This window comes from Trachypithecus francoisi, unplaced genomic scaffold (genome assembly GCF_009764315.1).
Source record: "Trachypithecus francoisi isolate TF-2019V2 unplaced genomic scaffold, Tfra_2.0 Lachesis_group4, whole genome shotgun sequence".
Classification (NCBI taxonomy): Eukaryota; Metazoa; Chordata; class Mammalia; order Primates; family Cercopithecidae; genus Trachypithecus; species Trachypithecus francoisi.
The window spans coordinates 118,413,405-118,440,063 of record NW_022681469.1 but is presented as its reverse complement, the minus strand read 5'-3'; the positions used below and the strand labels follow the sequence as shown (position 1 = coordinate 118,440,063).

Here is a 26,659-nt window from a genome sequence, read left to right as displayed (position 1 = left end):
TTCTTCGATATTGCCTAGTGTAATGATGAGAACACAGCAGATTCTCAGCTAACAGCCAGTGAATTAAATATAGCTGGAAAGTCCTTCAAGAGGTTTTCTCTTTTTTAAATTTTTTTTATTTTTTATTTTTAAAGAGACAGGGTCTCATTTTGTTGCCCAGGCCTGTCTCAAACTTCTGGGCTCAAGTGATGCTACCTTTTTCTTTTTTTTGAGACGGATCTCGCTCTTACGCCCAGGATGGAGTGCAATGGTGTGATCTCGGCTCACTGCAACCTCCGCCTCCCCAGTTCAAGCAATTCTTCTGCCTTGGCCTCCCAAGTACCTGGGATTACAGACATGCGCCACCACACTGGGCTAATCTTTGTATTTTTAGAAGACACAGGGTTTCACCCTGTTGGCTAGGCTGGTCTCCAACTCCTGATCTCAAGTGATCTGCCCGCCTCAGCCTCCCAAAGTGCTGGGATTACAGGCATAAGTCACTGCACCTGGCCAGATTTTCCAATTTTAACAATCTCTTTCTAGAATCAAGTTGTAAGTGCAGAAAGAACTAGCTCAGAACATCACTGATTCCCTGGCCATTCACCAGCATGCACACCCAGAATAACAACACTCCTCAATGATACTACTGCAAGTACCTCGCCGATGGCCTTGATCTTGCTCAGGCAGTTCCTCATGGCTGTGCTGTCAGCGTTCTCAAGGGTTCCCTCTTCCTCCAGGGAGGCCAGGTAGGCGAGGGTTTCCCTGCCGTACTGCTTACAGGCCTCAGTCAGTGCTGGAGATACAAGGCAATAGACACCTTTTTTTTTTTCTTTTGAGACAGAGTCTCGCTCTTGTTGCTCAGGCTGGAGTGCACTGGTGCAATCTCGGCTCACGACAAACTCCGCCTCCTGAGTTCAAGCAATTCTCCTGCCTCAGCCTCCCGAGTAGCTGGGATTACAGGTGCACCACTGTGCCCGGCTAATTTTTGTATTTTTAGTAGAGACGGGGTTTTGCCATGTTGGCCAGGCTGGTCTCGAACTCCTGACCTCAGGTGATCTGCCCGTCTCGTCCTCCTAAAGTATTACAGTGATTACAGGCGTGAACCATTGCGCCCGGCCAGTCATTTTTGTATTTTTAGTAGAGACGGGATTTCGTCACGTTGGCCAGGCTGTTCTTGAACTCCCGACCTCAAGTGATCCGCCTGCCTCAGCCTCCCAAAGTGCTGGGGTTACAGGCATGAGCCACTGCACCCCGCCCAACAGAGACTTTTAAAGGCCCCCTGCTCCCCTGGTCCATGAACAGCCCCTCATGCCCTGGTACTCACAGTCGGCAGGCTCAGGTGGGGCTCTGAGGCTGGTGCTGGCACCATGAGAAATGGCGTCGCTGGTCAAGTGGGCCAGCAGGGTAGTGGAATGGAGAAGTCCACTGATGTCTGCCAGGATTGGAAAGGAAGTTTCTCAGGTCTGGTTGATGGTGTCACTTTCATACCCTTTCCTCCTCTATTTTATGAGTTGTCTACACGCCTTTCTTGATGCAGAGGAACCTGTCACCATTTCTGCATTCAGGTGCTTCTCAACCCTGTCCCGCTTTCACTAATGACAGAGACTATCCTTGGCCATTCTTACCTTCCGGGCAGGCCAGGTACTGGCTCCAGCTGTTCTCCAGTTGTTCAATGCAGCTGGAAATGGACGTGACCGTGGAGAGGAGGTGATCTGTGAGAGGGAACACAGGGTAAGGTCACAGCAAGTTCTAATAGCTGGCTTCATCCTCGTTAATTAAGCACTGAACAGAGGAGCTTACCTAGTGGGTAAGCTTCCTGCCTAGAGGTGAAGTTCATGAGTAATCACCTCTTGATTCAGACCATAGTTTTTTCCTCAGAGAAACAGAATTGTCTGCTCCTGGTGGATGTTTTATCAGTGTGACCCACTGTCTAAAGCAGTGGCTATTGGCCAGGCGCAGTGGCTCACGCCTGTAATTCCAGCACTTTGCGAGGCCGAGGCGGGCAGATCACGAGGTCAGGAGGTCGAGACCATCCTGGCTAACATGGTGAAACCCCATCTCTACTAAAAGTACAAAAAATTAGCCGGGCATGGTGGCTCGTGCCTGTAGTCCCAGCTACTTGGGAGGCTGAGGCAGGAGAATGGTGTGAACCCAGGAGGCGGAGCTTGCAGAGAGCCAAGATCGTGCCACTGCACTCCAGCCTGGGCGACAGTGCATGACTCTGTCTCAAAAAAAAAAAAAAAAAGCAGTGGCTATCACACCCGGGGGCTTTAGAAAATACTACTGCTGGGCCTGGTGTGGTGGTTCACGCCTGTAATCCCAGCACTTTGGGAGGCCAAGGTGGATGGATAGCCTGAGCCAAGGTCTTCAAGACCAGTCTGAGCAATAAACCCCAACCAAAAATTAGCTGGGCGTGGTGTTGTGTGCCTGTAGTCCCAGCTACTTGGGAGACTGAGTGGGGAGGATTGCGTGAGCCCAGGAAGTGGAGGTTGCAGTGAGCCACCACACTGCACTCCAGCCTGGGCAACAGAGTAAGACCCTATCTCAAAAAGAAAAAAAAAAAAGAAAGAAAATACTAGTGTACAGGTTCTAATGCACAGTTTCCAAATGTAACTGATCTAGGATGGGACCTGGGCACCCGTAAGCTAATGCTGACATGCTGCGGGGCTGAGAGCCCCTGAGCTAAGTCCCACATGAGATTCACCATCAACAGAGGGTCAGGCTGTAAGCACCTGGCCCCTGCCAGCCGGGCAGTTGCAAGTGTACCTGCAGACCCAGCGCAGCTGATGAGAGGAGCTTCTTCAAGCTGGTTCAGGGCGTCTTGTATCACCTGCTCTGCAGCCTTCCTGGACCCCACCAGAAGCATTTTTCGTTGGTCTTTGGCAAGCTGGCACATAGATTCCTAAAAACGGTCCAGGGAGGTAAGAGTCTGCCCTAGACTCCATAATGAACCTGAGCAGCATGACCTGGCTGGGGCTCCTAGCATCTTAGCTCAAGTCATGGCCAGTGAGGTCCAAGCCAGTAAGCCTGAGACAGAGAAAGGCGCTTTAACTGTGTGCACGGGGTGTGTGGCTGCCCACAGAGGCCGTGCGGATGGATCACTGTACCCCGTTCTCATGGCGGGGAGGGAATGCCAAACTTCCCTTCTCATACAAAAAAGACAGCACTTTGCTTTCCCTCATGCGCTCTGCAGGCAGTGCAGGGCCTGCTGGCATCACACCTACAGAATGTCTGCACAATCGGGCCAAGGCCCCAAACTCCTTCTCAGCAGCCCCGGGGTCCTCCTGGCCTCCGTGCACGTGCAGAGGCCCTCAGTGGGAGTTCACAGGCGCTTGCTCGTGTCTGTGTCTGTGACTTGCCTCTGTGTTGGCCAGTTTGAGCTGAGTGTCCTGCAGTTCTTTCCGAAGAGCGGATAATTCCTCGTCTCTATGAGCTGCGCCACTCACCAGGCTGTCCCGCTCCTTCTCTAGCTCGGTGATCTGGGCTGCCTGGTTTGCTTCTGACTGCAAAGGTGACCACAAGGAAAGAGGGAGACGCTGGTTGAGTTAAACAGTCCCTATTTCTCAGAGGTCCAACCCACCACCTGGCTACAAGGACTGGGAAGGTGATAGCTCTTTAACCTGCCACTCTGATTCCCTCTCACACTGATTACAGCTGGGGCTGACTTGGCCAGGTTAAGGACGGTGGATGACAGCAATGCCAAAGCCAGGGGTGGGGCAAGAAAGGAGGCCAGGTGTGGAGGCTCATGCCTGTAATCCCAGCACTTTAGAAGGTCGAGGTGGGAGGATCACTTGAGCCCTGGAGTTCGACAGCAGCCCGGGCAACACAGTGAAACCTCGTTTTTACCAAAGAAAATACAAAAATTATCTGGGCGTAGTGGTTTGTGCCTCTAGTCTCAGTTACTTCAGGGGAGCTAAGTGGGGAGGATCACCTGAGCCCAGGGAGGTGGAGGCTGCAGTGAGCTGAGATCATACTACTGCATTCCAGCCTGGGTGACAGAAGAAGACCCCATCTCAATAACAAAGAGAAAGGAGGTATTTACCTGGGCAGAAGTTTCCAGGCTGTCTTGGAGAACCTGAAGCTCCTGTCGGCTTGTGGCGAGTTCTTGCTTCAAGCTCTCTAGAACTTCCAGCTGTTCTTGAGTCTGAAAGAGAAGAAAAACAGAGGGACTCTGATCTGGGTGGTATTGACAAAGAATATAAAAATGTAAACATGTCCCAAGCGATCAATAAGAGATCTGTAAACTCTACTGTACGTAAGTTACACCACCCAAAAAAGTGCAGGGTGTGGGAGGAGGAGGCGAGACCCCAGAGTGTACTGAAAATGTGGAATGTCAAGGAAGGAATTTTTATTATTTATTTATTTATTTATTTTTGAGACAGAGTCTCACTCTTGTCGCCCAGGCTGGAGTGCAGTGGTGCAATCTCGGCTCACTGCAACCTTTACCTCCCAGGTTCAAGCAATTCTCATGCCTCAGACTCCCGAGTAGCTGGGACTACAGGCGCCCACCACCCTGCCTGGGTAATCTTTGTATTTTTAGTAGAGACAGGGTTTCACCATGTTGGCTAAGCTGGTCTTGAACCCCTGACCTCAGGCAATCCTCCAGCCTTGGCTTCCCAAGGTGCTGGGATTACAAGTGTGAGCCACTGTGCCTGGCCTCCAGGAAGGAATTTTAGAAACATTTCCCAAATGTCATGCTTAAGTCCGTAATACTAAAGGCAAACTGGGTCTTAAAATTCAGGCATCCCAAGAGCTGGTATATGGCTGAACTACAGCACCTCGCCATTCCCAAATGACTTTCTTTGATTTCTTGATGGTGTTTGTCAAAGAGAGTGGGTTGTGACTCCTTAGTAAGAATTCACAGCTAACATTTTAAAAAATGGATTAAATAGAACAGAAAATAGCCAAATGAATTCATGTAGTAAGGATAAGTGTTGCTTGGTGAAACTTACTTGTATTTCCATGAGATAGATGTAGTTTTTTATGTGGGGTCACAGAAAAGTGTGAAAGCCACTCCTCTAAATCTAGGACATTTGGTTTGATCTGTCCCGTATCTCTAACTCCACCTCTAACCCTTCGATCTGCCTGTTGGTCCTGCCCTGACACACAATGGTGTTTTCTCTTTTTTTTTGAGATGGAGTCCCGCTCTGTTGTCCAGGCTGGAATGCAGTAACATGATCTCAGCTCATGCAACCTCCACCTCCTGGGTTCAAGCGATTCTCCTGCCTCAGACTCTCAAGTAGCTGGACTACAGGCATGAGCCACTATGCCCGGCTGATTTTTTTGTGTTTTTAGTAGAGATGGGATTTCACCATGTTGGTCAGGCTGGTCTTGAACTCCTGACCGGAGGTGATCTGCCCGCCTCAGCCTCCAAAGTGCTGGGATTACAGGTGTGAGCCATTGTGCCCGCCTCTTTTTTTTTTTTTTTTTTCTAATAGAGACAGGTCTCACTCTATCGCCCAGGCTGGGGTGCAGAGAGGCAATCATAGCTCACTGCAGCCTCGATCTCAAACTGGGCTCAAGCAATTTTCCCACCTCAGCTTCCCAAGTAGCTAGGATTGCAGGCATAGATGCTGCTACACCTGGCTAATTTTTACATTTTTTTTTTGTCTTGCTCTGTTGCCCAGGCTAAAGTGCAGTGGCACGATCACAGCTCACTGCAGTGTCAAACTCCTGGGCTCAAGCAATCCTCCTGCATTGGCATCCCAAGTAATTGGGACTACAGGCATGCATTACCACGCCCAGCTAATTTCTTAATTTTTTTTTAGATGGAGTCTTACTGTCACCAGGCTGGAGTGCAGTGGCATGATCTCTGCTCACTGCAACCTCTGCCTCCTGGGTTCAAGTGATTCTCCTGCCTCAGCCTCCCAAGTAGCTGAGACTACAGGTGCCCACTACCATGCCCGGCTACTTTTGTGTATTTTTAGTAGAGATGGGGTTTTACCATGTTGGCCAGGAGAGTCTCGATCTCTTGACCTCGTGATTTACCCGCCTTGGCCTCCCAAAGTGCTAGGATTACAGGCATGAGCCACTGTGCCCGGCCAATGTCTTAATTTTTTGTAGACACAAGGTCTCACTTTGTTGCCCAGACTGGTCTGGAACTCCTGGCCTCAAATCCTCCTCCCGCATGCTGGGATTCCAGGTGGGAACCACTGTGCCCGGCCTGTTCTCAAGTTTTTGTAAATAATGCTCATCCTGCCAGGCGTGGTGGCTCACACCTATAATCCCAGCACTTTGGGAGGCCAAGGCGGGTGGATCACAAAGTCAGGAGTTCGAGACCAGCCTGGCCAATATGGTGAAACTGAAACCCTGTCTCTACTAAAAATACAAAAATGAGCCAGGCGTGGTGGTGGGCGCCTGTAGTCCCAGCTACTCAGGAGGCTGAGGCAGGAGAATCGCTTGACTCCGATAGGCGGAGGTTGCAGCGAGCCAAGATCGTGCCATTGTACTCCAGCCTGGGCAACAGAGTGAGACTCCGTCTCAAAAAAAAAAAAGGTCATCCCTCTGTCTCTGCTACCCATGTGTTTTCCTTTCCTCAAACTCTCCTCCAGCCTCATCCTTGGAAAGCCTTTGCTGATTAGACCCATGCAACTTGGGTCCTTCCATTACTTCGTGTATGTACTGGTGACGGTGTCTTGCTGTTCTGTGTGGCCGCCATGGTGTGCTCCCTGCTGTGTGATGCCAACCGACCCACAGAACTGCCTGTGGAGCAGAAGGCCACAAAGCCCCCGTCACCAACTCAGCAGCCCCCTCCCTCATTTCCCGAGTGCTCCTCCTCCCACTCACCTTCCGCTGGCCCTGGTCACTGATGCGCTCCAATGAATCCTCCAGCTGTTTTTTCTCTCGTTCCAAATCTACCTGGGCTTGTCTGGCCACAGACACCTGTTTGGTCACCTCTGCATTCTGCAAAAGAAGAACAGTGTCTTGAACCAGGAGATCCCAGGCTTAGAGGACATCCTCCTTCTAGGACAATCACATTCAGGCTGTGCGCACCCTAGAGTCAGCCACAGGAATCACTTTCCTACCCAGAGGGAAGCCGGAACAGAGCTATCACCTTCAGCTGCTTGACGCTCAAGTATTTACAGAATAATAAAGAAGGTGGGTGATCTACATGGGGCTAGCACCCAGGACAGAGCGCAAGACACAGAGGCAAGGAAGACTGAAAAGGTGTGATTCCCGAGATGGTGGCAATGCCTTAGAGATCAATGTAGGGGTTGCTGGCCCCGAGGAAGCCACAGGCCTGAGCCACTCTCTCCCCGGAGGTGCAGGGCCTGCAGGACGGTGATAGGGGCTGGGGGTCTTACCTTCCGCAGCAGGTCAGCGTGGTTCTGAACCAGCTCGCTGTACTTCTCCTTTAGCTTGCTATATCGTTGTTCATTAGCTTGGGCTTTCCCTGTATTGTCAAGGACCAAAGTGAGGAGTCTACCCTAGGAGGGACCCTTGCCTTCCTTGCAATAAGCCAGGGTCCCTAGAAGATCCTTCTTTTTTTTTGAGATGGAGTCTTGCTCAGTCGCCCAGGCTGGAGTGCGGTGGCGCGATCTCGGCTCACCCTCCCAGGTTCACGCTGTTCTCCTGCCTCAGCCTCCCGAGTAGCTGGGACTACAGGTGCCCGCCACTACGCCTGGCTAATTTTTTTTGTATTTTTAGTAGAGATGGGGTTTCACTGTGTTAGCCAGGATGGTTGTTCTCCTGACCTCGTGATCTGCCCGTCTCGGCCTCCCAAAGTGCTGGGATTATAGGCGTGAGTCACCGCACCCGGCCTGAAGATCCTTCTTGTTTTGTTTTGTTTTGAGACAGTCTTTCTCCGTCACCCAGGCTGGGTTACAGTGGCACAATCACTGCTCACTGTAGCCTCGACCTCCTTGGGCTCAAGCCATCCTTCCCTGCAGTCTCCCGAGTAGCTGGACTCATAGGCATATGCCACCACACCCGGCTGATTTTTGTAGAGACGGGGTCTCACTATGTCAGCCAGGCTGGTCTTAAACTCCTGGGCTCAGGCAATCCTCCCGCCTCTGGCATTACAGGCGTGAGCCACTGTGCCCGGCCAAAGATCCTCCTTTGATTTCAGGAATGCATATATATTTTTCTCCCTTGAAAATCCTACTTACAGAAACTTCTTTGGGAAGTCATCTTTAAAAAGAATTCAACTGGTTAAAAATCAAGCCAGGGGCCAAGTGAGGTGGCTCACGCCTATAATCCCAGAGGCGGGAAGTGGGTGGATCACCTGAGAGTGATCACCTGGAGTTTGAGACCAGCCTGGCCAACATGGTGAAACCCCATCTCTACTAAAAATACAAAAATCAGTTGGGCATGGTGGTGTGCGCCTGTAACCCCAGCGACTCAGGAGGCTGAGGCAGGACAATCGCTTGAACCTGGGAGGCGGAGGTTGCAGTGAGCCCAGACCACATCACTGCACTCCAGCCTGGGCGACAGAGGGAGACTCTGCCTCAGAAAAAGAAAAGAAAAGAAAAGAAAACAATAACAAAAAAATCAAGCCAGGGATTCATGCCTCTTCAGCACTTACATACATGGTATTTATTCTATGGGGGCTTTCAGATTTTTAAAAAATTTAATTGAATTTTTTTAGAGACAAGGTTCTCTGTTACCGAGGCTGGAGTGCGGTGGTACAATCAGCTCACTGCAGCCTTGAATTCCTGGGCTCAAGTGATCCTGTCTCAGCCTCAAGCGTAGCTGGGGCTACAGGCATGTGCCACCATGCCTGGCTAATCTTTTTTATTTTTTCTAGAGATGGGGTCTTGCTATGTTGCCCAGGTTGGTCTTGAACTCCTGGCCTGAAGCAATCCTTCCATCTTGGCCTCCTGGAGTGCTAGGATTACAGGCATAAGCCACTGTGCTCTCAGCTTGTACGTCAATTTCTTTGTTAGGACCTCAGTCCTCTCTCCTTCTCCCTTAGTATCCACTGCCCAGGGCAAGCACTTCAGGGCCATCTTCTGTATTTCCCATCTCTGTGCTCAGCGGTGCCTCACACAGGGCTTTGTGCCTGCAGGACTCAAACCCATCCCGTGGACTGAGGCTAAGAGCTGGCATTCCTGACTATTTCTAGAAAGACAGTCTGGGGCTCCCCCGCCCAGCCTCTGTGCCTCAGCCTGAGTCCAGCCGGGCTCTGCTGCCCGTGCCTGCCCCCAGGGCCCGCCCCTGCCCCCACCCACCGCTCACTTTCTATCTCAGATAGGCTCCGTTGAGCCTTCTCGGTGTCTTCCCGCTGCCTCCTGAGCTCGTCCAGTTCTGCCCGCAGGAACTCACAGTCGTCGGCCGCCTGCTGCCGCAGGTGCTGCTGCTCAGCCAGCTCTGCTTCCAGCTCGCTGATGCGGCCCTTCAACTGCAGCACAACCCGCTGGCTCTGTGGGGGACTCGGGTCATGAGGCCAACCGCCCACTGCCATGGGTCACGGGCATGGGCTGGCGAAGCGGGTCCTACCGTGCTTCCAAGTAAATACCCGGTTCCCCGAAGTCAACTCCCCATGTCCCAGGAGGGTTGGACCATCTGGTCATTAGGAGCTCCTCAATCAACAGCCATAACAGGGGATGATGACAGGGGAATTGTGGTCCTCTTTAGACTGACTGGGGGTAGCAGTGGCTGTCCCTGTGGGTAAAGTCACCTAAGCAGCCACTGTGAGGGGCAGTTGTTAATATGGCACCAACACTGCTGACAGCCATCTCTTCTTTTTTTTTGGCGGGGGGTCTGGGGGGACAGGGTACCATTATCACCCAGACTGGAGCGCAGTGAGGTGATAGTGGCTCACTGCAGCCTCAACCTCCTGGGCTCAAAGGATCCTCTAGCTTCAGCCTTCCGAGTAGCTGGCATTACAGTTATGCACCACCACGCCCAGCTAATTTTTAACAAGTTTTTTGCAGAGATGGGGTCTTACTATGTTGCCCGAGCTAGTCTTGAACTGCTGGGCTCAAGTGATCCTCCTGCCTGAGCCTCCCAAAGTGCTGGGGTTACAGGTGTGAGCCACTGTGCCCAGCAAACCAATCTCTCCTTATCGCCATGTGAGAAGGTCTGGTCTTGTTCCCCAGAGCTTCTCAGCCTCGTGGGGACCAAGGTCATCTCTGGGCATCAATCACATGGATACTGTGCCTGGCCTAAATGCTGTCCTCATGGCATGTCAAATGGAAATGCATTATGACAGAGAACACATTTTGGATTTAGCATTTCTACCAGCTTCTATTTGGTTTTAGAGACAGGGGTCTCACTATGTTGCCCAGACTGAATTCAAAACTCCCGGGCTTGAGGGATCCTCCCACCTCAGCCTTCTCAGTAGCTGGGATCACAGGTGTGCACCACCACGCCTGGCTTGTTTCTACTAATTAACCTACCCTAAGGATGTAGTCCAAAAAGTGTCTATGTGATGCAATTTTTTTTTTTTTTTTGAGACAGAGTCTTGCTCTGTCGCCCAGGCTGAAGTGCAGTGGCGTAATCTCAGTTCACTGCAACCTCTGCCTCCCAGGTTCACGCAATTCTCATGCCTCAGCTTCCCAAGTAGCTGGGATTACAGGTGCCAGCCAACACACCGGCTAATTACTGTATTTTTATTGTAGATGGGGTTTCCCAGGGTGAAACTCTCGACCTCAGGTAATCCTCCTGCCTTGGCCTCCCAAAGTGCTGGGATTACAGGTGTGAGCCACTGTGCCTGGCCAGTGTGATGCAAATTTAACATTCAAATCTACCGTGTTTTGGTGAATCGCAAAGGCAGAGCAGATCCAAGGCATACCTCCATCTTCATGTTTTCTAGCTGTGCCTTCAGTCCACTTATCTCTCTGTATAGTCGCTCAATTAAGTGGTCCCTGGGAAGAGAAGGGGAATGAGTTTGCTTCCATAGTGCTTCTATCCCTCTCTTTTTAATTGTGAGCTGAGGGTAGGAAATCAAAAGCTGGTATTAATTTGGGGACAATTCTTTGAAATGCCATAAATTGTACTCTAAATGTTACCAGATACTAATCTAATACTCATAAGTCCATGGTTATTGATTTTCTTCTGAGATTAAAGGGGCCAATATTTGAGGGTCAAGACATTCCTTTCATGTGTGTTTTTGGTTTTGTTTTAGAGACAGTCTGGCTTTGTTGCCCAGGCTGAAGTGTAGTGGCATGATCACAGCTCACTGAAGCCTTGATATCCCAGGCTCAAGTGATCTTTCCACTTCAACCTCCTGAGTAACTGGGACTACAGGTGTGTACAACCTGCCCAGCTAATTTTTTTTACTTTTATTTAATAGAGATGAGGTCTTGCTGTGCTGCCCAGGCTAGTCTTGAAGTCCTAGCCTTAAGCAATCCTCCTGTCTCATCCTCCCAAAATGTTGGGGTTACAGACGTGAGCCACTGCACCCGGCCCTTCAAGATGTTCTTTATCTAAGAAGCCCTGGTATCATTAAGAATTCCTCTTTGGTTAGTGTTTCGAGGCAGACCATGGCTTAACTTAGCTCCTGCACCGTCTGCCTGAACCCAGGTTGGACTCACTTCTCATCCTTGTTCACGCCGTTTTGACTGTTGAAATTGAAGGGATCACTGCTGAATGAACTGCCAAAGATGTCATCAAACTTGTTGTCAAATAAACTCTGTGGTTGACCAAAAAGGAGTGAGAATAAGTCAGAGCGCCAGAGAATTCTGTGTGTGGGTCAGTTAGGTGACATGGGAGAATGCCCCCTTTCTCAATTTGGTTCAGACAATTTAATTTTTTTTATTTTTTTTTGAGACAGGTTCTCACTCTACTGCCCAGGCTAGAGTACAGTGGTGCAATCATAGCTCACTGCAGCCTCCAACTCCTGGCTCAAGTGATCCTCCTGGTTCAGCCTCCTGAGTAGCTAGAAGTATAAGTGTATACCACCATGCCTGGATAATTTTTTTATTTTTATTTTATTTTATTTATTTATTTATTTTTAGGACCTGGTTCCTGTTCTCTTGCCTAGGCTGGAGTGCAGTGGCGTGATAACAGCCCATCGCAGCCTTGGCCTCCTAGGCTCAAGCGATCCTCCCATCTCAGCCATGTGTGCCACCATGTCTGGCTAATTTTGTAAAGATGGGGTCTTACTATGTTGCCCAGACTGATCTTGAACTGGCTTCAAGCAATCTTCCCACCTTGGCCTTGCAAAGTGTTGGGATTACAGCTGTGAGCCACTGCACCCAGCCAGACCCATTTATGATCCTTCTGGTTGCCACAGGGCAGGATGCTCAGCCTAGGTTGGTGCTAGGTGAAGAGAAGGCTGAACCTGGCTAGAGCCAATGAGCTTTGGCCAGGGTCTCCCCCAGCCTCTCCCCGTACTTGCAGGCAAGAGGAAAGGCCATGTTTCTCTCCCAAGTGGTCCTCACCTGCTGAGAGGCATCCATGTCCATGAGGTCATCCTTCTCTAGGACTGGCTCACTGTCGGGTGATGAGGTCTCTGCAGGGATCACCACTACAGGGCTGATGTGTTCTGACAGGGCTGAGGCTCGCAGGAAGTTGGGTGGGTTCTGAAGACGGAGACACATCTTCAAACAGTGCTCGCTTGCCAGGCCCCGGCGGCCTCTAAGAGGGTACTTGGGGCTTCTGCAGTGCCGACGGTATGCGGTCAGGCACGCTTACCTCAGGCAGCTGGGGAATCTGAATGAGCCGCTTGAAGTACTGCAGGTTGCTGGAGCGGTAGAACAGCTCTTTCAACCTAGGGGTGGAGAAGGACCTGAGGGGTGCTGGGGGTCTTCATCAGCCCCATGTAGGGGACAGAGCAGCCACCTGGCCTTCCTGCCCCCTCCCCAGCCCAAAGGCACAGGCTGTCAAGGAGATAGACTCCATGGTGCTGGGACTCAATTATGATGCTACAGAGGAAGATTATTTAAAGCTGGTCCTCAGTGACCTGGTAGTGAGGGAAGAGTAATTCATGCCACAAATCCTTTGGAAGAGTAAACAATCCAAAAGCTAATTTCTTCATTGCTGTAGAAAATATGATGTTATCTTGCAGACTTAACTTCCGAGAAATGTTTGCTTTAGTGTAACATGAAAAGAAACTTTCTCTGAGGATAAGCCAACTAACCATAGGAAAAGGGAAGGGAATTTAATTACAAAGGTAGCTCTCTTCTTTCATTACTTATCTTTGTTTTTGGACTATTCGTTCTCTTCACAGTTAGGACTATAAGTTCCTGGGAAGTGGGGACTGAGCTCTGCTGAGCTGTTTCCCATAGTGCCAGGGACAGGGGAACTGTTCAATAAACAGTTGCAGAATTATAATCGTTTGGTACTATGTCCTAATCTTGGGTGGATATACGCATGAAGAAACCAACATTTTTTTTTTTTTTTCCGCTCTCTCTTTCTGTAGACATAGGGTCTTGCTCTGTCACCCAGGCTAGAGTGCAGTGGTGCAATCATAGCTCACTGCAGCCTCGAATTCCTGGGCTCAAGTGGTCTTCTGCTTCAGCCTCCCAAGTAGTTAGAACTACAGGGATGCACCATCATGCCCGGCTAATTTTTAATTTTTTGGTAGAAACAGGGTCTTGCTATGTTGCCCAGGCTGGTCTCAAACTCCAGGCTTCAAGCAATCCTACTGCCTTGGCCTCCCAAAGTGCTGGGATTACACGCATGAGCCACCCCACACCTGGCAAAATCAACATCTTTTTCTCATTCTCAAATCTCTATGTTGAATCTAAACACTGAAGACCAAGAAACCTGAGAGGATCCAGACTTACATATTCTTTGTTTTTATTTTATTTATTTATTTTGTTTGAGATGGAGTTTCGCTCTTGTTGCTCAGGCTGGAGTGCAGTAGCGTGATCTTGGCTCACCACAACCTCCGCCTCCCAGGTTCAAGTGATTCTCTTGCCTCAGCCTCCCGAGTTGCTGGGATTACAAGTACGTGCCACCAAGCCCGGGTAATTTTGTATTTTTAGTAGAGACGGGGTTTTACCACGTTGGTCAGGCTGGTCTCGAACTCCCAACCTCAGGTAATCCGCCCGTCTCGGCCTCCCAAAGTGTTGGGATTATAGGCGTGAGCCAACATGCCCTACCTATTTTTAAGTATTTTTTTGAGATTGGGTCTTACTTACTCCATCGCCCAGGCTGACGTACAGTGGCACAATCAGAGCTCATTGCAGCCTTGACCTCCCTGGACCCAAGGGATCCTCTCACCTCAGCCTCCAAGTAGCTGGGAGTACAGGTGTGTGCCACCACACCTGGCTAATTTTTTTGTGGTTTTGGTAGAGATGGGGTCTCACTATGTTGTCCAGGCTGGTCTCAAACTCCTGGGCTCAAGCAATCAACCCAACTTGGCCTCCCAAAGTTCTGGGATTACAGGCGTGAGCCACCACGCCTGGCCTATTTTAAGTTTTCTAGAGACAAGGTCTTGCTCTGTTGCCCAGGCTGAAGTGCAGTGGCACGATCACGACTCACTGCAATCTCGACCTCCCAGGCTCGCACGATCCTCCCACCTCAGCCTCCTGAGTAGTTGGAACTACAGGCACACATCACCAGGCCCAGATCAGACTTCTCTATTCTGAGATGAAAGGGGTGCATAGGCCTTAACTCCTTCGGCCTGCAACACAGAACTTTCTCCAGCTTAGCCCAACAAACGAACCCCCCGGGTTACATCCTGCCAGATCCCAAGACTTAGGCCTGTCTCTGTGACATCACTGCTGCTTCTCCTGAATTCAAGGACAGGGAGGTCTCAGACAGCAGCCGTGTCTGTGTGGAACAGCAAAGCGGCTACTCAGGGAAGGTGTTTTCATAAGCTAGAAGCAAATGAAAGGAAATGAAATCACCTGACCACACGTCCCCATCTTGCTGGGTTGGAGCCAACAGTAATAGGCTCGACTGCTTTCACAAGCTACCGGAATTTGACATTCCAGGAAATCAGCCCCAGGGCCTGTCTCCTTGGACTAAAGAAGCCATTTATCATAGAATATGTACTCGGCTTCTCAAATGGAACAGGGGTACCAGGAGGTGGGTACAACCGCGCACTTGTCCTTTGCTTGCTCCTGGGGTACCGGGCAGAGAGGCTGAAACTTGGCATTTGGGAGCTATGGTCAGGGTGAGGAAATTAACAGGAAAAACAAGAGGGTGTACTTTCACAGAGCTAAGCCAGGAGGCCTTTCTCAGCTCCCTCTGTCCTCCCAACTCTCACTCTATTCCTTCACTTTTGCCTGGTTTCCCCTCCCCTCCCCTTTTTTTTTTTTTTTTTTTTATGGAGTCTTGCTCTGTTGCCCAAGCTGTAGTGCAGTGGCATGATCTCAGCTCACTGCAACCTCTGCCACCTGAGCTCAAGCAATTCTCCTGCCTCAGCCTTCTGAGTAGCTGGGATTACAGGGCTAATTTTTGTATTTATAGTAGAGACAGGGTTTCACCATGTTGGCCAGGCTGCTCTTAAACTCCTGACCTCAAGTGATCCACTTGCCTCGGCTTCCCAAAGTGCTGGGATTACAGGCGTGAGCCACTGCACCCAGCCTAAATAAAGATCTTTTGGTTTTTGGTTTTTCTTTATTTGAGATGGAATCTCATTTGGACACCCAGGCTGGAATGTAGTGACATGATCTTGGCTCACTACATCCTTCACCTCCCGGATTCAAGTGATTCTTCTGCCTCGGCCTCCCGAATAGCTGGGATTACAGGTGTGTGCCACCATGCCCTGCTAATTTTTGTATTTTTAGTAGAAACAGGGTTTCACCATGTTGGCCAGGCAGCTCTTGAACTCCTGACTTCAAGTGATCTACCCACCTCGGCCTCCCAAAGTGTTGGGATTACAGGCATGAGCCACTGCGCCTGGCCGATGTTAGCAGCTTTTATTGAGGCAGCAGTGCACAGCCAGCAGCAGAGGTCCTGTTCCTTGCAGAGCAGGGCTACCCCCATAGGCAGTGAGCCCAGAATAGCAGCTGTCATATACATACATACATACATATATATATACACACACACCCCCACTTTTAATTATACGTAAATTAAGGGGCAGATTATGCAGAAATTTCTAGAAAAAAGTGGTAACTTCCGGATTGTCAGGTTTTTGCCATGGAAAGGGGCGCTAACTTCTGGATGTTGCCATAGCAATGGTAAACTGCCACGGCACACTGGTGGGGCGTGTCTTATGCAGAGATGCTTCCACCCCTTCCCTGTTTTACTTGTCCTTAATTCCTGCCTCCGGAGTGCAGTACCCCATCCCACCTCAGAAGCAGGTCATATTTGTAGGGTATCAACCAAACCTGCTAGTGGATTGGACATGGGGGATGAGGAAAATGGTGACTTCCAGATCTCTGGCCTAAATGGATGATGGCAGTATTTGTTGAGATAGAAAAGAATGGGGACGGGTTGGGCACAGTGACTCACACCTGTAATCCCATCACTTTGGGAGCCAGATCACTTGAGGTCAGGAGTTCGAGACCAGCCTGGCCAACATGGTGAAACCCCATCTCTACTAAAAATACAAAAATTAGCCGGGCATGGTGGTGGGCGCCTGTAATCCCAGCTACTCGGAAGGCTGAGGCAGGAGAATCACTGGAGATGGGGAGGATGAGGTTGCTGTGAGCCAAGATGGCACCACTGCACTCCAGCCTGGGTGACAGAGTGGGACTCTGTCTCAAAAACAAAAACAAACAAACAAAAAAAGAATGGAGAGAGAAAGGTTTTTTTTTCTTGGGAAAACCTAGAGTACAGTTTGAGATTTAAGTATGCTACACAGATATCAAACTGGGGACAAGAGGCTGGAATTCAGAGGTAAGGTCTGGCTAGAGATACATTTTTAGGGGTTATCAGTCTATAAATGTTACAAGACCAGAACTTTGGGAGAGGGAAAAGAGAAGAGGCATAAGCAGACAACTAATGAATGGATGAAATCTCTTTCTTCTATATGCTTCTATGGGATTTATTAGAGAACCACTAGTTGCCCTAGCTATAGGTAGATTTGCCTCTGTCTGAGCTATGTTCTGTCACTTTATCACCTTAGAATGAAGATAACCTCAGGCTGGGCGTGGTGGCTCACGCCTGTAATTCCAGCACTTCAGGAGGCTGAAGCGGGCGGATCACAAGGTCAAGAGATTGAGACCATCCTGGCCAACATGCTGAAACCCCATCTCTACTAAAAATACAAAAATTAGCTGGGCGTGGTGGTGTGTGCCTGTAGTCTCAGCTGCTTAAGAGGTTGAGGCAGGAGAATCACTTGAACCCAGGAGGCAGAGGTTGCAGTGAGCTGAGATTGCACCACTGCACTCCAGCCTGGTGACAGAGCGAGATTCCATCTCAAAAAAAAAAAAAAAGAATGAAAAGAATGAAGATAACCTCACCCCCCAACCCAAGTATTTAAAATTTTTTTTTTAGGGTCTCACTTGTCACCTAGACTGAAGTGCAGTGGCACAATCGTAGCTCACTGCAGCCTCGAACTCCTAGGCTCAGGCCATTCTCCTGCCTCAGCCTCTCAAGTAGCTGGGATCACGGGTGCATACCACTGTGCCCAGCTAATTTGTTTTGCTTTTTTTTTCTGTAGAGACAGGGTCTCGCTATGTTGCTCAGCCTGGTGTCGAACTCCTGGCCTCAAGCGATCCTCCCGCCTCGACCTCCCAAAGTGTTGGGGTTACAGGCATGAACCACTGTGTCCAGACACCTCTCACAGTGCTCTTGCATGGCTTAATGATTTTATAGTGCTCTTGGATTCACCTCCATTCCTGTTACTTGAACCACTTACTTTGTAAACTGCTCCATGAAGCGGTCCCGGTGGCCTTGCAGGGTGTCGGCTGGGAGGCCTGGAAGAAATTGGAAAGAGTGTGAGAGAGGAGCGGGACCAGAGGGCAGGGAAGCCACAGCGGGGCTCTCGAGGGGGAGGGGCCCAGCTACCCTGAGGCATGTGGCCAGCACTGCCAGGGGCCATGACTGGCCTAGAGCTGTCCCGAGGTCTGGTAACCAAGGGAGCCCAGCAGGAACCAGCAGGAGTGTGCAGACGCTTATCCTCCAAATCCTTCCACTTCAATTAGTTCCTGAAGGACAAGCCATGCTGGGCTCAATAGGGTGGAAATTGTGTCCCGGACTAGAGAAGAAATGGTGACCTGACCAGCAGCAGGTTGGACCATGGCAGGCCCAGGAGGGAGCAGTTCTTTCTCAGCTATTGCCTGCATTTGTTTTAGGCTGAGGCTCAGGGCTGATATTAGTCTGGAAGAGATCCATAGAGCCTGCCCAAGAGGATGGCTGTGAGAAGGCAAAGAACAATGGACTGAAGGCTGGGTGCAGTAGCTCACGCATGTAATCCAGTACTTTGGGAGGCTGAGGCACGAGAATCACTTGAGGTCAGAAGTTTGAGACCAACCTGACCAACATGGTGAAACCCTGTCTCTACTAAAAATACAGAAATTAGCCAGGAGCGGTGGCACGTGTGTATAATCCCAGCTACTCGGGAGGCTGAGGTAGGAAAATCACTTGAACATGGCAGGCGGAGGTTGCAGTGAGCTGAGATTGCACCACCGTACTCCAGCCTGGGCAACAGCGAGACTCTGTCAAAAAAAAAAAAAGAACAAGGGATTGAGGCTTGGGATCTGCGTTCCAGTCCTGGCTTGGTTGGTAGCTAACTCTATGACACTGCACACACAGTAGCCTCTTAGGACAGCCTCCTCCCCTACAGAGCCAGTTCTCTGAGGTCCTGTCAGATGTGTAAATCTGCATATTGCAGCTATAGATCACAGCTCAGCAATCCTTTTAGTGTTTGCTTTGTTTAAATTTAAATTTGTTATTTTGAAATGGGTCATATATTCATTGGATAAAATCAGGGAACATATGTATAAAACATGATTATTGAAATGGCAAAAGATGGCTGGGTGCAGTGGCTCCCATGTACAATCCCAGCACTTTGGGAGGCTGAGGGGGGAGCATCACTTGTACCCAGGAGTTTGAGACCAGCCTGGGCAACATCGCGAGACCCCTATCTCTACAAAAATTAAAAAATAAACATTAGCCAGGTGTGGCGATGTGTACTTTGGTCCTAGCTACTCAAGAGGTTGAGGTGGGGGGATCTTTTGAGCCCAGGAGTTTGAGGCTGCAGGGAGCTATGATCGCACCACTGCACTCCAGCCTGGGTGACAGAGCGAGACTCCATCTTGAAACAAAACAAAACCAAACCAAAATGGCAAAAGTGGACAGTGAATGAATATGGCACTTGACCTAAATGATCTTTCTCCTGAGAACCCTTAACAACAGTTAAATCAGGAGAAAAACATCAGGCTAACAGAATTCAGGAACATTCTACAAAAAACTCAAAATGATCAAAATCATAAAAAATAAGGGAAGTTTGAGAAGTTAAACATCATAGCCAAGAGGAACCTAAGGAGACATCAAAATTAAATGTCACATGGTGTACCGGATGAGATTCTGGGGCAGAAAAGGACATCTGGTAAAAACTGTGACAATCTGAATAAAGTACAAACTTTTTTTTTTTTTTTTTTGATTTGGAATCTCGCTCTGTTGCCAGGCTGGAGGGCAGTGGCGCAATCTCGGCTCACCACAACCTCCGCCTCCCGGGTTCAAGCAATTCTCCTGCCTCAGCTCCCAAGTAGCTGGGACTACAGGCGCGTGCACCACGCCTGGCTAATTTTTGTATTTTTAGCAGAGACGGGGTTTCACCATGTTGTCCAGGATGGTCTCAATCTCTTGACCTCGTGATCTGCCCGCCTTGACCTCCCAAAGTGTTGGGATTACAGGCGTGAGCCACTGCACCCAGCCTGAAGTACGGACTTTAATTAATAATAAGGTATCAACACTGGTTCATTAGTTGTGACAAACGTTTCATACTAATATACAAACATAGGGAAACTGGAACTGGGTATACGAGAACTCCTGGTACTATTTAACTTTTCTGTGGATCTAAAACAATAATAAATGTTTATTTTTAGAAAAGAGGTTGCAGTGGCTCACGCTTGTAATCCCAGCACTTTGGGAGGCCCAGGTGGGAGGATCACTTGAGCTCAGGAGTTCAAGATCAGCCTGGCAAACAGGGTGAAACCCCGTCTCTACTAAAAACAATATAAAAATTAGCCGCCTGTAATCCCAGCACTTTGGGAGGCCGAGACGGGTGGATCACGAGGTCAGGAGATCAAGACTATCCTGGCGAACACGGTGAAACCCCGTCTCTACTAAAAAAAAGTACAAAAAACTAGCTGGGGGAGGTGGCGGGCGCCTGTAGTCCCAGCTACTCAGGAGGCTGAGGCAGGAGAATGGCATAAACCCAGGAGGCAGAGCTTGCAGCGAGCTGAGATCCGGCCACTGCACTCCAGCCTGGGCGACAGAGTGAGACTCCGTCTCAAAAAAAAAAAAAAAAATTAGCCAGGCCTGGTGGTGGGGACCTGTAATCCCAGTTACTTGGGAGGCTGAGGTAGGAGAATTGCTTGAACCCGGGAGGTGGAGGCTGCAGTGGGCTGAGATTGTGCCACTGCACTCCAGCCTGGGCAACAGAGCGAGACCCTGTGTCTAAATAAATAAATAAACAAATAAATAAATAAATATTGTAAAGAGTTTCCCTCCTACCCTTTTCTCAGCCCAGAGGCAGTGTGGGTCTTGGGTATTGCCCTGCCTTCAAAGAAGGCCTTTAAACCCAAACGCTTAATTACCTGTCTCTTCTCATAACTCCCTAAGCCTCCCAAGTAGCTGGGACTGTATACAGGTGTGCACCACCATGCCCAGCTTAACTCGCCATTTTACAAAAAGGCACTGGTGATGTTCTACTGAGCAACAGTGTACTTGGAAACAATGAAAAGTTCATCTGTGTTCAGCACTCTAAGCAGCTGGTCCCTTCTCTTGGGGGTCCCTCTCCCTTTGGGCAGGCCTACTTGCCACAAAGCCTTTCTAATCCCTGGGCAGCTAATTCCAATCTCCCTTCCACAAAACCATCCCAGATTAGCATCTAGGTAATGCTGCATCCTTCCCTTGTACCGTCTAAATAATGAGATTCATTACTTGTCAATGACTATAGTTACCGAGTATACTGTCTTACACTACTTTCTTTTTTTTTTTTTTTTTTTTGAGGCATGGTCTCATTCTGTTGCCCAGGCTGGAGTGCACTGGCACAAACATGGCTCACTGTAGCCTTGACCTCCTGGGCTCAAGTGGTCCTCCCGCCTTAGCCTCCTGGGTAGCTGGGACTACAGGAGCATGTCACCATGCCTGGCTAATTTTTGTAATTTTTGCAGAGACAGGGATTTCACTCTGTTGCTCAGGCTGGTCTCCAACCCCTGAGCTCAAGCGATCTGCCTGCATCAGCCTCCCAAAGTAATGGGATTCCAGGTGTGAGACACTGTGCCTGCCCCAGACACATCATTTTAAACCAGGACACAAAAGTATAAGAACTGGCGGGGTGCAGTGGGTCACACCTGTAATCCTAGCACTTTAGGAGGCTGAGGTGGGTGCATCACTTGAGGCCAGGAGTTCGAGACCAGACTGGCCAACATGGGGAAACTCCATCTCTACTAAAAATTCGAAAAACAACAACAAAAAATTAGCTGGGTGTGCCAGCCCATGCCTGTGGTCTCAGCTACTCCAGAGGCTAAGGCACAAGAATTGCTTGAACCCAGTAGGCAGAGGTTGCAGTGAGCTGAGATCGTACCCTTGCACTCCAGCCTGAGCAAGAGAGTGAGACTCTGTCTCAGGAAAAAAAAAAAAAAAAAGTATAAAAACTTCTCCAAGATCAGAACCTCCAAGCTATATATATCCTGCTAAGGGCACCCAGGGGAACTGAAGCTAGGTAAGGGATAGGTTTCCATTTAATGAGCAGCTGTGTTTTATCATTTACATTTCTCCATAAAATTCCATTTGCACAAAGGGATTGTGTGGATGAATGGTCTGGAAATCATTACATTAGCTCATGTAGGTCTAGGCCAGGTCTGCTGATAATTTGTGCGGTTCGTAGGATACACGACATACTTGATGAATGGTGATGTGCTCAAGCTAGAGGCAGACAGAGAGGACCATCCTGGTGATGGTGGCTGCCAGTCCAGGTGGCCTGCCACTGCCATCATGCCATCTGTAGCAGAGAGGCATGGCCAGGGCTGCACAGGGCAGGAGCCTCACCCTCCTGGGTGGGGCTGGAGCCGCCCAAGTTGTGACTGCAGATCTGAGCTTCCCTGTGCTCTTGGGGACCAGGAATAGGCAGGAACCCTGCCTTCCTGGGCGCAGCTGCAGCCTCCCAAAACGCAGCTGCAGACTAGGGCTTCCCGCTCCATGGAGTGGGTGGCAGCCCCGCTGCCCCGCCCCGCCCCCAGCCCTGGCTGCAGACTCAGGCATCCCTGTACTCTTCAGGGCCTGAGAAAGCTCTCCCTCCCCTCTTCTAAACCTGCTCCTGCTGCCTGGCTTCTCTCTGCTGTCAGCACCCGCTGCAATCTTAGAGCAAAGTTGGGGCTGAGTCCTGGTGTCATGCATGGCAGTGGGAGGCAGACAGATTTCTGGGTGGAAAGGTGGGTACCCGGTGGGGGCCAGGCTGCCAATCCCACAGACTGGAGTGGGAACTTCGGGTGCGTTTTCCGGGCCTGCCCATGGACCAATGGGGGTGCATTTCCTCCCCTCCGAGGCCCATAAAAGCCCTGAGCTCAGCCAAGCTGAGCAGAGAAGGGACAACCAGCTACAGAGAGGAGCTACTCTCTCTGCTGAGAGCTTCAGAGACCTGCAGAGATGCTAGGATGACCAGTTGCAGAGAGGAGCTATCCACTCCATGGCCTCTTTTCTGCTGAGAGCTGAACACTCGAGAGAACAACCTGCCTACAGACAGAGAGCAGTACCCACTGCATCTCCTCTGAGCTGCTCTAATATTCAATAAAGCTCCTCTTCATCTTGTCCACCCTCCGCGTTTCTGCATACCTCATTCTTCCTGGATGCAGAACAAGAATTCAGGCAAAGGCGCCACTGGCCCCAGAGGTTTCCAGCCAGAAAACTGACACCCCAAAGATCCTGTAACACTGGGACACAAGAGTGGCAAGCCAGGGGCTTTACTGGAGACACCAAAGTCTGGGCCCTGCTCTTTTATCCTCACAATAGTCAGGAACTCCGGGGCCTTTTGGAACAGAAGCAGACAGCCAAAGGCACGGAGAAGGACTGTGTTTCTCCAGAGACATCCTCAGGCTGGGATCCTCCCTCTGGCCTGAATCTCACGTAAGAAGATCTGGCCCGTGGTACTCACAGGAGTGGAGTTTGAAGAGAAGCTTGACAGTGTAGTCATAAAGGTGGCTGCAGTCCAAGATGACCTGGATTAGCGGGGCGAGGCGGCACTGCCCTGCTGCCGTCACAGACACAGAGCGGGACATGTCCAGGGAGTTGAACACTAGGAAATAAAAGTGAGGGAGAAAGGTGGTAGAGCCAGGGGATTACAGGCAGCCTCTTCAGAGGGGCAGAGGCAGGGGTCCAACATACACCAAGGACCGATTCTCTGCGTGCTTTACCTCATCTAATTCATTTAACCCTCATGACACTCCCATGAGATAGGTCAACGTATCCCCTTTAGACAGGTAAAGAAGCAGAAGGTAAGTCACTTGAAGGCTGTCACAAAGTCAAGAAGTGGTTTTGTTAGCCAGGTGTGGTGGTGGACACCTGTAATCCCAGCTACTTGGGAGGCTAAGGCAGGAGAATCACTTGAACCCAAGAGGTGGAGGTTGCAGAGAGCCGAGATGGTGCCATTGCACTCCAGCAACAGAGCAAAACTTCATCTCAAAAAACAAGAAAAATGGTTTTGGCTGGGTGCGGTGGCTCACGCCTGTAATCCCAGCACTTTAGGAGGCCGAGGTGGGTGGATCACCTGAGGTCAGGAGTTCGAGACTAGCCTTTCCAACATGGGAAAACCCTGTCTCTATTAAAAATACAAAAATTAGCTGGGAATGGTGGCCATGCCTGTAATCCCAGCTACTCGGGAGGCTGAGGCAGGAGAATCACTTGAACCCAGGAGGCGGAGGTTGCAGTGAGCCGAGATTGCACCACTGCACTCCAGCCTGGGCGACAAGAGTAAGATATCTCAAAAAAAAAAAAAGAAGTGGTTTTGTTGAGAGGTGGTGAGTTAACAGACTTGTTGGAGAGCCCAAGAGCTAATGGGGCCAGTGATGGTTAGACCAGGTGCCTTTGCTCCTGAGAGTCAGAATATTCAGTGCATCATGAACAGGTGAACTAAGTGCTAGTCTGTGCAGAGACCCCGATAGCCCAGGAAAGAAGAGATTTGCTCATCACCTGGGAGAGCTCCTACCATGGCGGACATCGAGAGGGAGCCTCACCTTCCTTTTTTTCCTTTTTACGAGACTGGGTCTCGGCCAGGTGCAGGGGCTCACACCTGCAATCCCAGCACTTGGGAGGCCGAGGTGGGGGGACTGCCTGAGCCCAAGAGTTTGAGACCAGCCTGAGCAACATGGCAAAACCTCATCTTTACTGAAAATACAAAAATTAGCTGGGTGTGATGGCTCATGCCTATAATCCCAGCTACTTGGGAAGCTGAGGAAGGAGAATCGCTTGAACCCAGGAGGTGGAGGCTGCAGGGAGCCAAGATCGCACCACTGCACTCCAGGCTGGGCGACAGAGTGAGACTGTTTCATAAATAAATAAAACAAAACAAGCCAGGCGCAGTGGCTCACGCCTGTAACCCCAGCACTTTGGGAGGCTGAGGCGGGTGGATCACCTGAGGTCAGGAGTTTGAGACCAGCCTGGCCAACATGGTGAAACCCTGTCTCTACTAAAATACAAAAATTAGCAGGGTGTGGTGGTGTGTGCCTGTAAACCCCGCTACTTGGGAGGCTGAGGCAGGAGAATCACTTGAGCCTGGGAGGCGGAGGTTGCAGTGAGCTAAGATGGTGCCACTGCACTCCAGCCTGGGCGACAGAGCAAGCCTCCATCTCAAAAGAAACCAAACCAAACCACACCAAACCAAATCGAAACAATACAAAACAAGAAAAATAAGAAAAAGGGCCGGGCACGGTGACTCACGCCTGTAATCCCAGCACTGTGGGAGGCCAAGATGGGCGGATCACGAGGTCAGGAGATCCAGACCATCCTGGCTAACACGGTGAAACCCCGTCTCTACTAAAATACAAAAAAAATTAGCTGGGCGTGGTGGCGGGTGCCTGTAGTCCCAGCTACTCGGGAGGCTGAGGCAGGAGAATGGCGTGAAGCCAGGAGGCGGAGCTTGCAGTGAGCCGAGATCTCACCACTGCACTCCAGCCTGGGTGACAGAGCGAGACTCTGTCTCAAAAAAAAAAAAAAAAAGAAAAGAAAAAAGAAAAAAGGACTTGGGAGAAGGAAGATATGTCAGGACTCAAGGCTGAAACTTGGGGCACCTGGCAACAGAAGTAGAAGTCCTGCCTCCACCCTCTTGAGTTTCAGAGACAAAGTTGATCCCTCAATTTCTCACGCTGGGGCTCCCTCCACACCAACCCCCTGCCCCCCAGCCTAGACCAAGCAACTGGCTGTCTGGCTTCAGACACTCAGCTCACACCACTGGCCAGGCTGATTTTCCTTCCTGCACTGGCCACCCACTGCCTCTGCAGACTCTGCATGCAGCGGGCAATGAAATGATTCTCCCTGCGGTCCCTCTGTGAGTGGAACTGGCCCAGAGGGAAGCCCCGGGCTGCCTGTATTCTGCTTCCCCTGACTGCACTAATCCCTTGTAACTGGGTTAGTCTGGCGGCTGAGAAAAAAAAAAAAAAATCCAAACTGTTCTAATTAAAAGACAGCTTTCCTCCTTGACACAAATTAAAAGCAGCTGTCACTGCAAGGCAGCCATCCCCAAGTCTACCGGCTTCCTCAGGCTCCAACTGGCAGGAACCACAGGCTGTTCCATCTCCCTGCCTGCCCTCGATTCCCGATGACTTCCAGGAATGCCCTTTGGCACCCAGGAACATCTAGGGCAGCGTCACTGTGGACAAGGTGCTGAGTTACTCTGTGCCTCCTGGCGCTCTTCTGTTGAGCACACGTGGCTGTAACAGTGCATACCTCGTAAGGGTCTTGGAGGACTTCAGTGAGAATGCTGTGAAAAGTGCATGGATTGTGCAGTGGTTCTTGACTTTAGCTTTCAGATTGGTTAGGATCCCCTGGGGAAACTGAAAAACTCAAGTCTTCCTGCAATCCCCAGAACTGCCCCCACCATCTGTTTCAATTGGTCTGCGGTATGTTGGGATGTCAGTGTCTCTCAAAAGCCTCCCCCGTCATCCCCCATTAGGCCAGGCGCCGTGGCTCATGCCTGTAATCCCAGCACTTTGGGAGGCTGAGGCGGGAGGACTGCTCAAGGTCAAGAGTTCAAGGTCAGCCTGGCCAACATGGCGAAACCTCGTCTCTACTACAAATACAAAAATTGGCCAGGTATGGTGGTGGGCACCTGTAGTCCCAGCTACTCAGGAGGCTGAGGCACAAGAATTGCTTGAACCCAGGAGGTGGAGGTTGTAGTGAGCTGAGACCGCGGCACTGCACTCCAGCCTGAGCGACAGAGCAAGGCTCCGTTTGAGAGAAAGAAAAAAAAAGGCCCCAGGTAGATTCTAATCTGCATCCCGGGTTGCAAACTATATGTCCAAGCTCAGAGGTTGTCACATTTTAGCACGCATCAGAATCACCCACAACAGTGCCATCCAATAGAATTCTATAATGATGAAAATGTTCATATAAACTTTCTAATATGTTAGCCATATGTGGCTTCCTGAAATATACCTGAAATAGGACTAGTGTAGCTGAGGACCCGACTTTTAAATGTTATTTAATTATAATCAAGTTCAATGATCACATG

The 26,659-nt window shown here is 50.1% G+C and overlaps 1 protein-coding gene across 6 annotated transcripts in view; it reads right to left on the bottom strand.

Moving 5' to 3' along the window:
- The window catches only part of HIP1 (huntingtin interacting protein 1), a 218,444-nt gene that overhangs the window by 22,789 nt on the left and 168,996 nt on the right, over positions 1–26,659 (bottom strand). For all 6 annotated transcript variants that reach the window (XM_033192730.1, XM_033192726.1, XM_033192727.1 and 3 more), the window contains 15 exons: positions 23,090–23,230; positions 17,627–17,684; positions 12,559–12,634; positions 12,306–12,446; positions 11,457–11,554; positions 10,715–10,787; positions 9,157–9,340; positions 7,284–7,372; positions 6,766–6,882; positions 4,022–4,123; positions 3,339–3,482; positions 2,746–2,881; positions 1,605–1,691; positions 1,304–1,411; positions 636–772 (listed from right to left, as the gene is read on the bottom strand). In XM_033192730.1, coding sequence (XP_033048621.1) covers positions 636–772; positions 1,304–1,411; positions 1,605–1,691; positions 2,746–2,881; positions 3,339–3,482; positions 4,022–4,123; positions 6,766–6,882; positions 7,284–7,372; positions 9,157–9,340; positions 10,715–10,787; positions 11,457–11,554; positions 12,306–12,446; positions 12,559–12,634; positions 17,627–17,684; positions 23,090–23,230 — 1,691 coding nt within the window. The remainder of the gene's footprint in view (positions 1–635; positions 773–1,303; positions 1,412–1,604; positions 1,692–2,745; positions 2,882–3,338; positions 3,483–4,021; positions 4,124–6,765; positions 6,883–7,283; positions 7,373–9,156; positions 9,341–10,714; positions 10,788–11,456; positions 11,555–12,305; positions 12,447–12,558; positions 12,635–17,626; positions 17,685–23,089; positions 23,231–26,659) is intronic.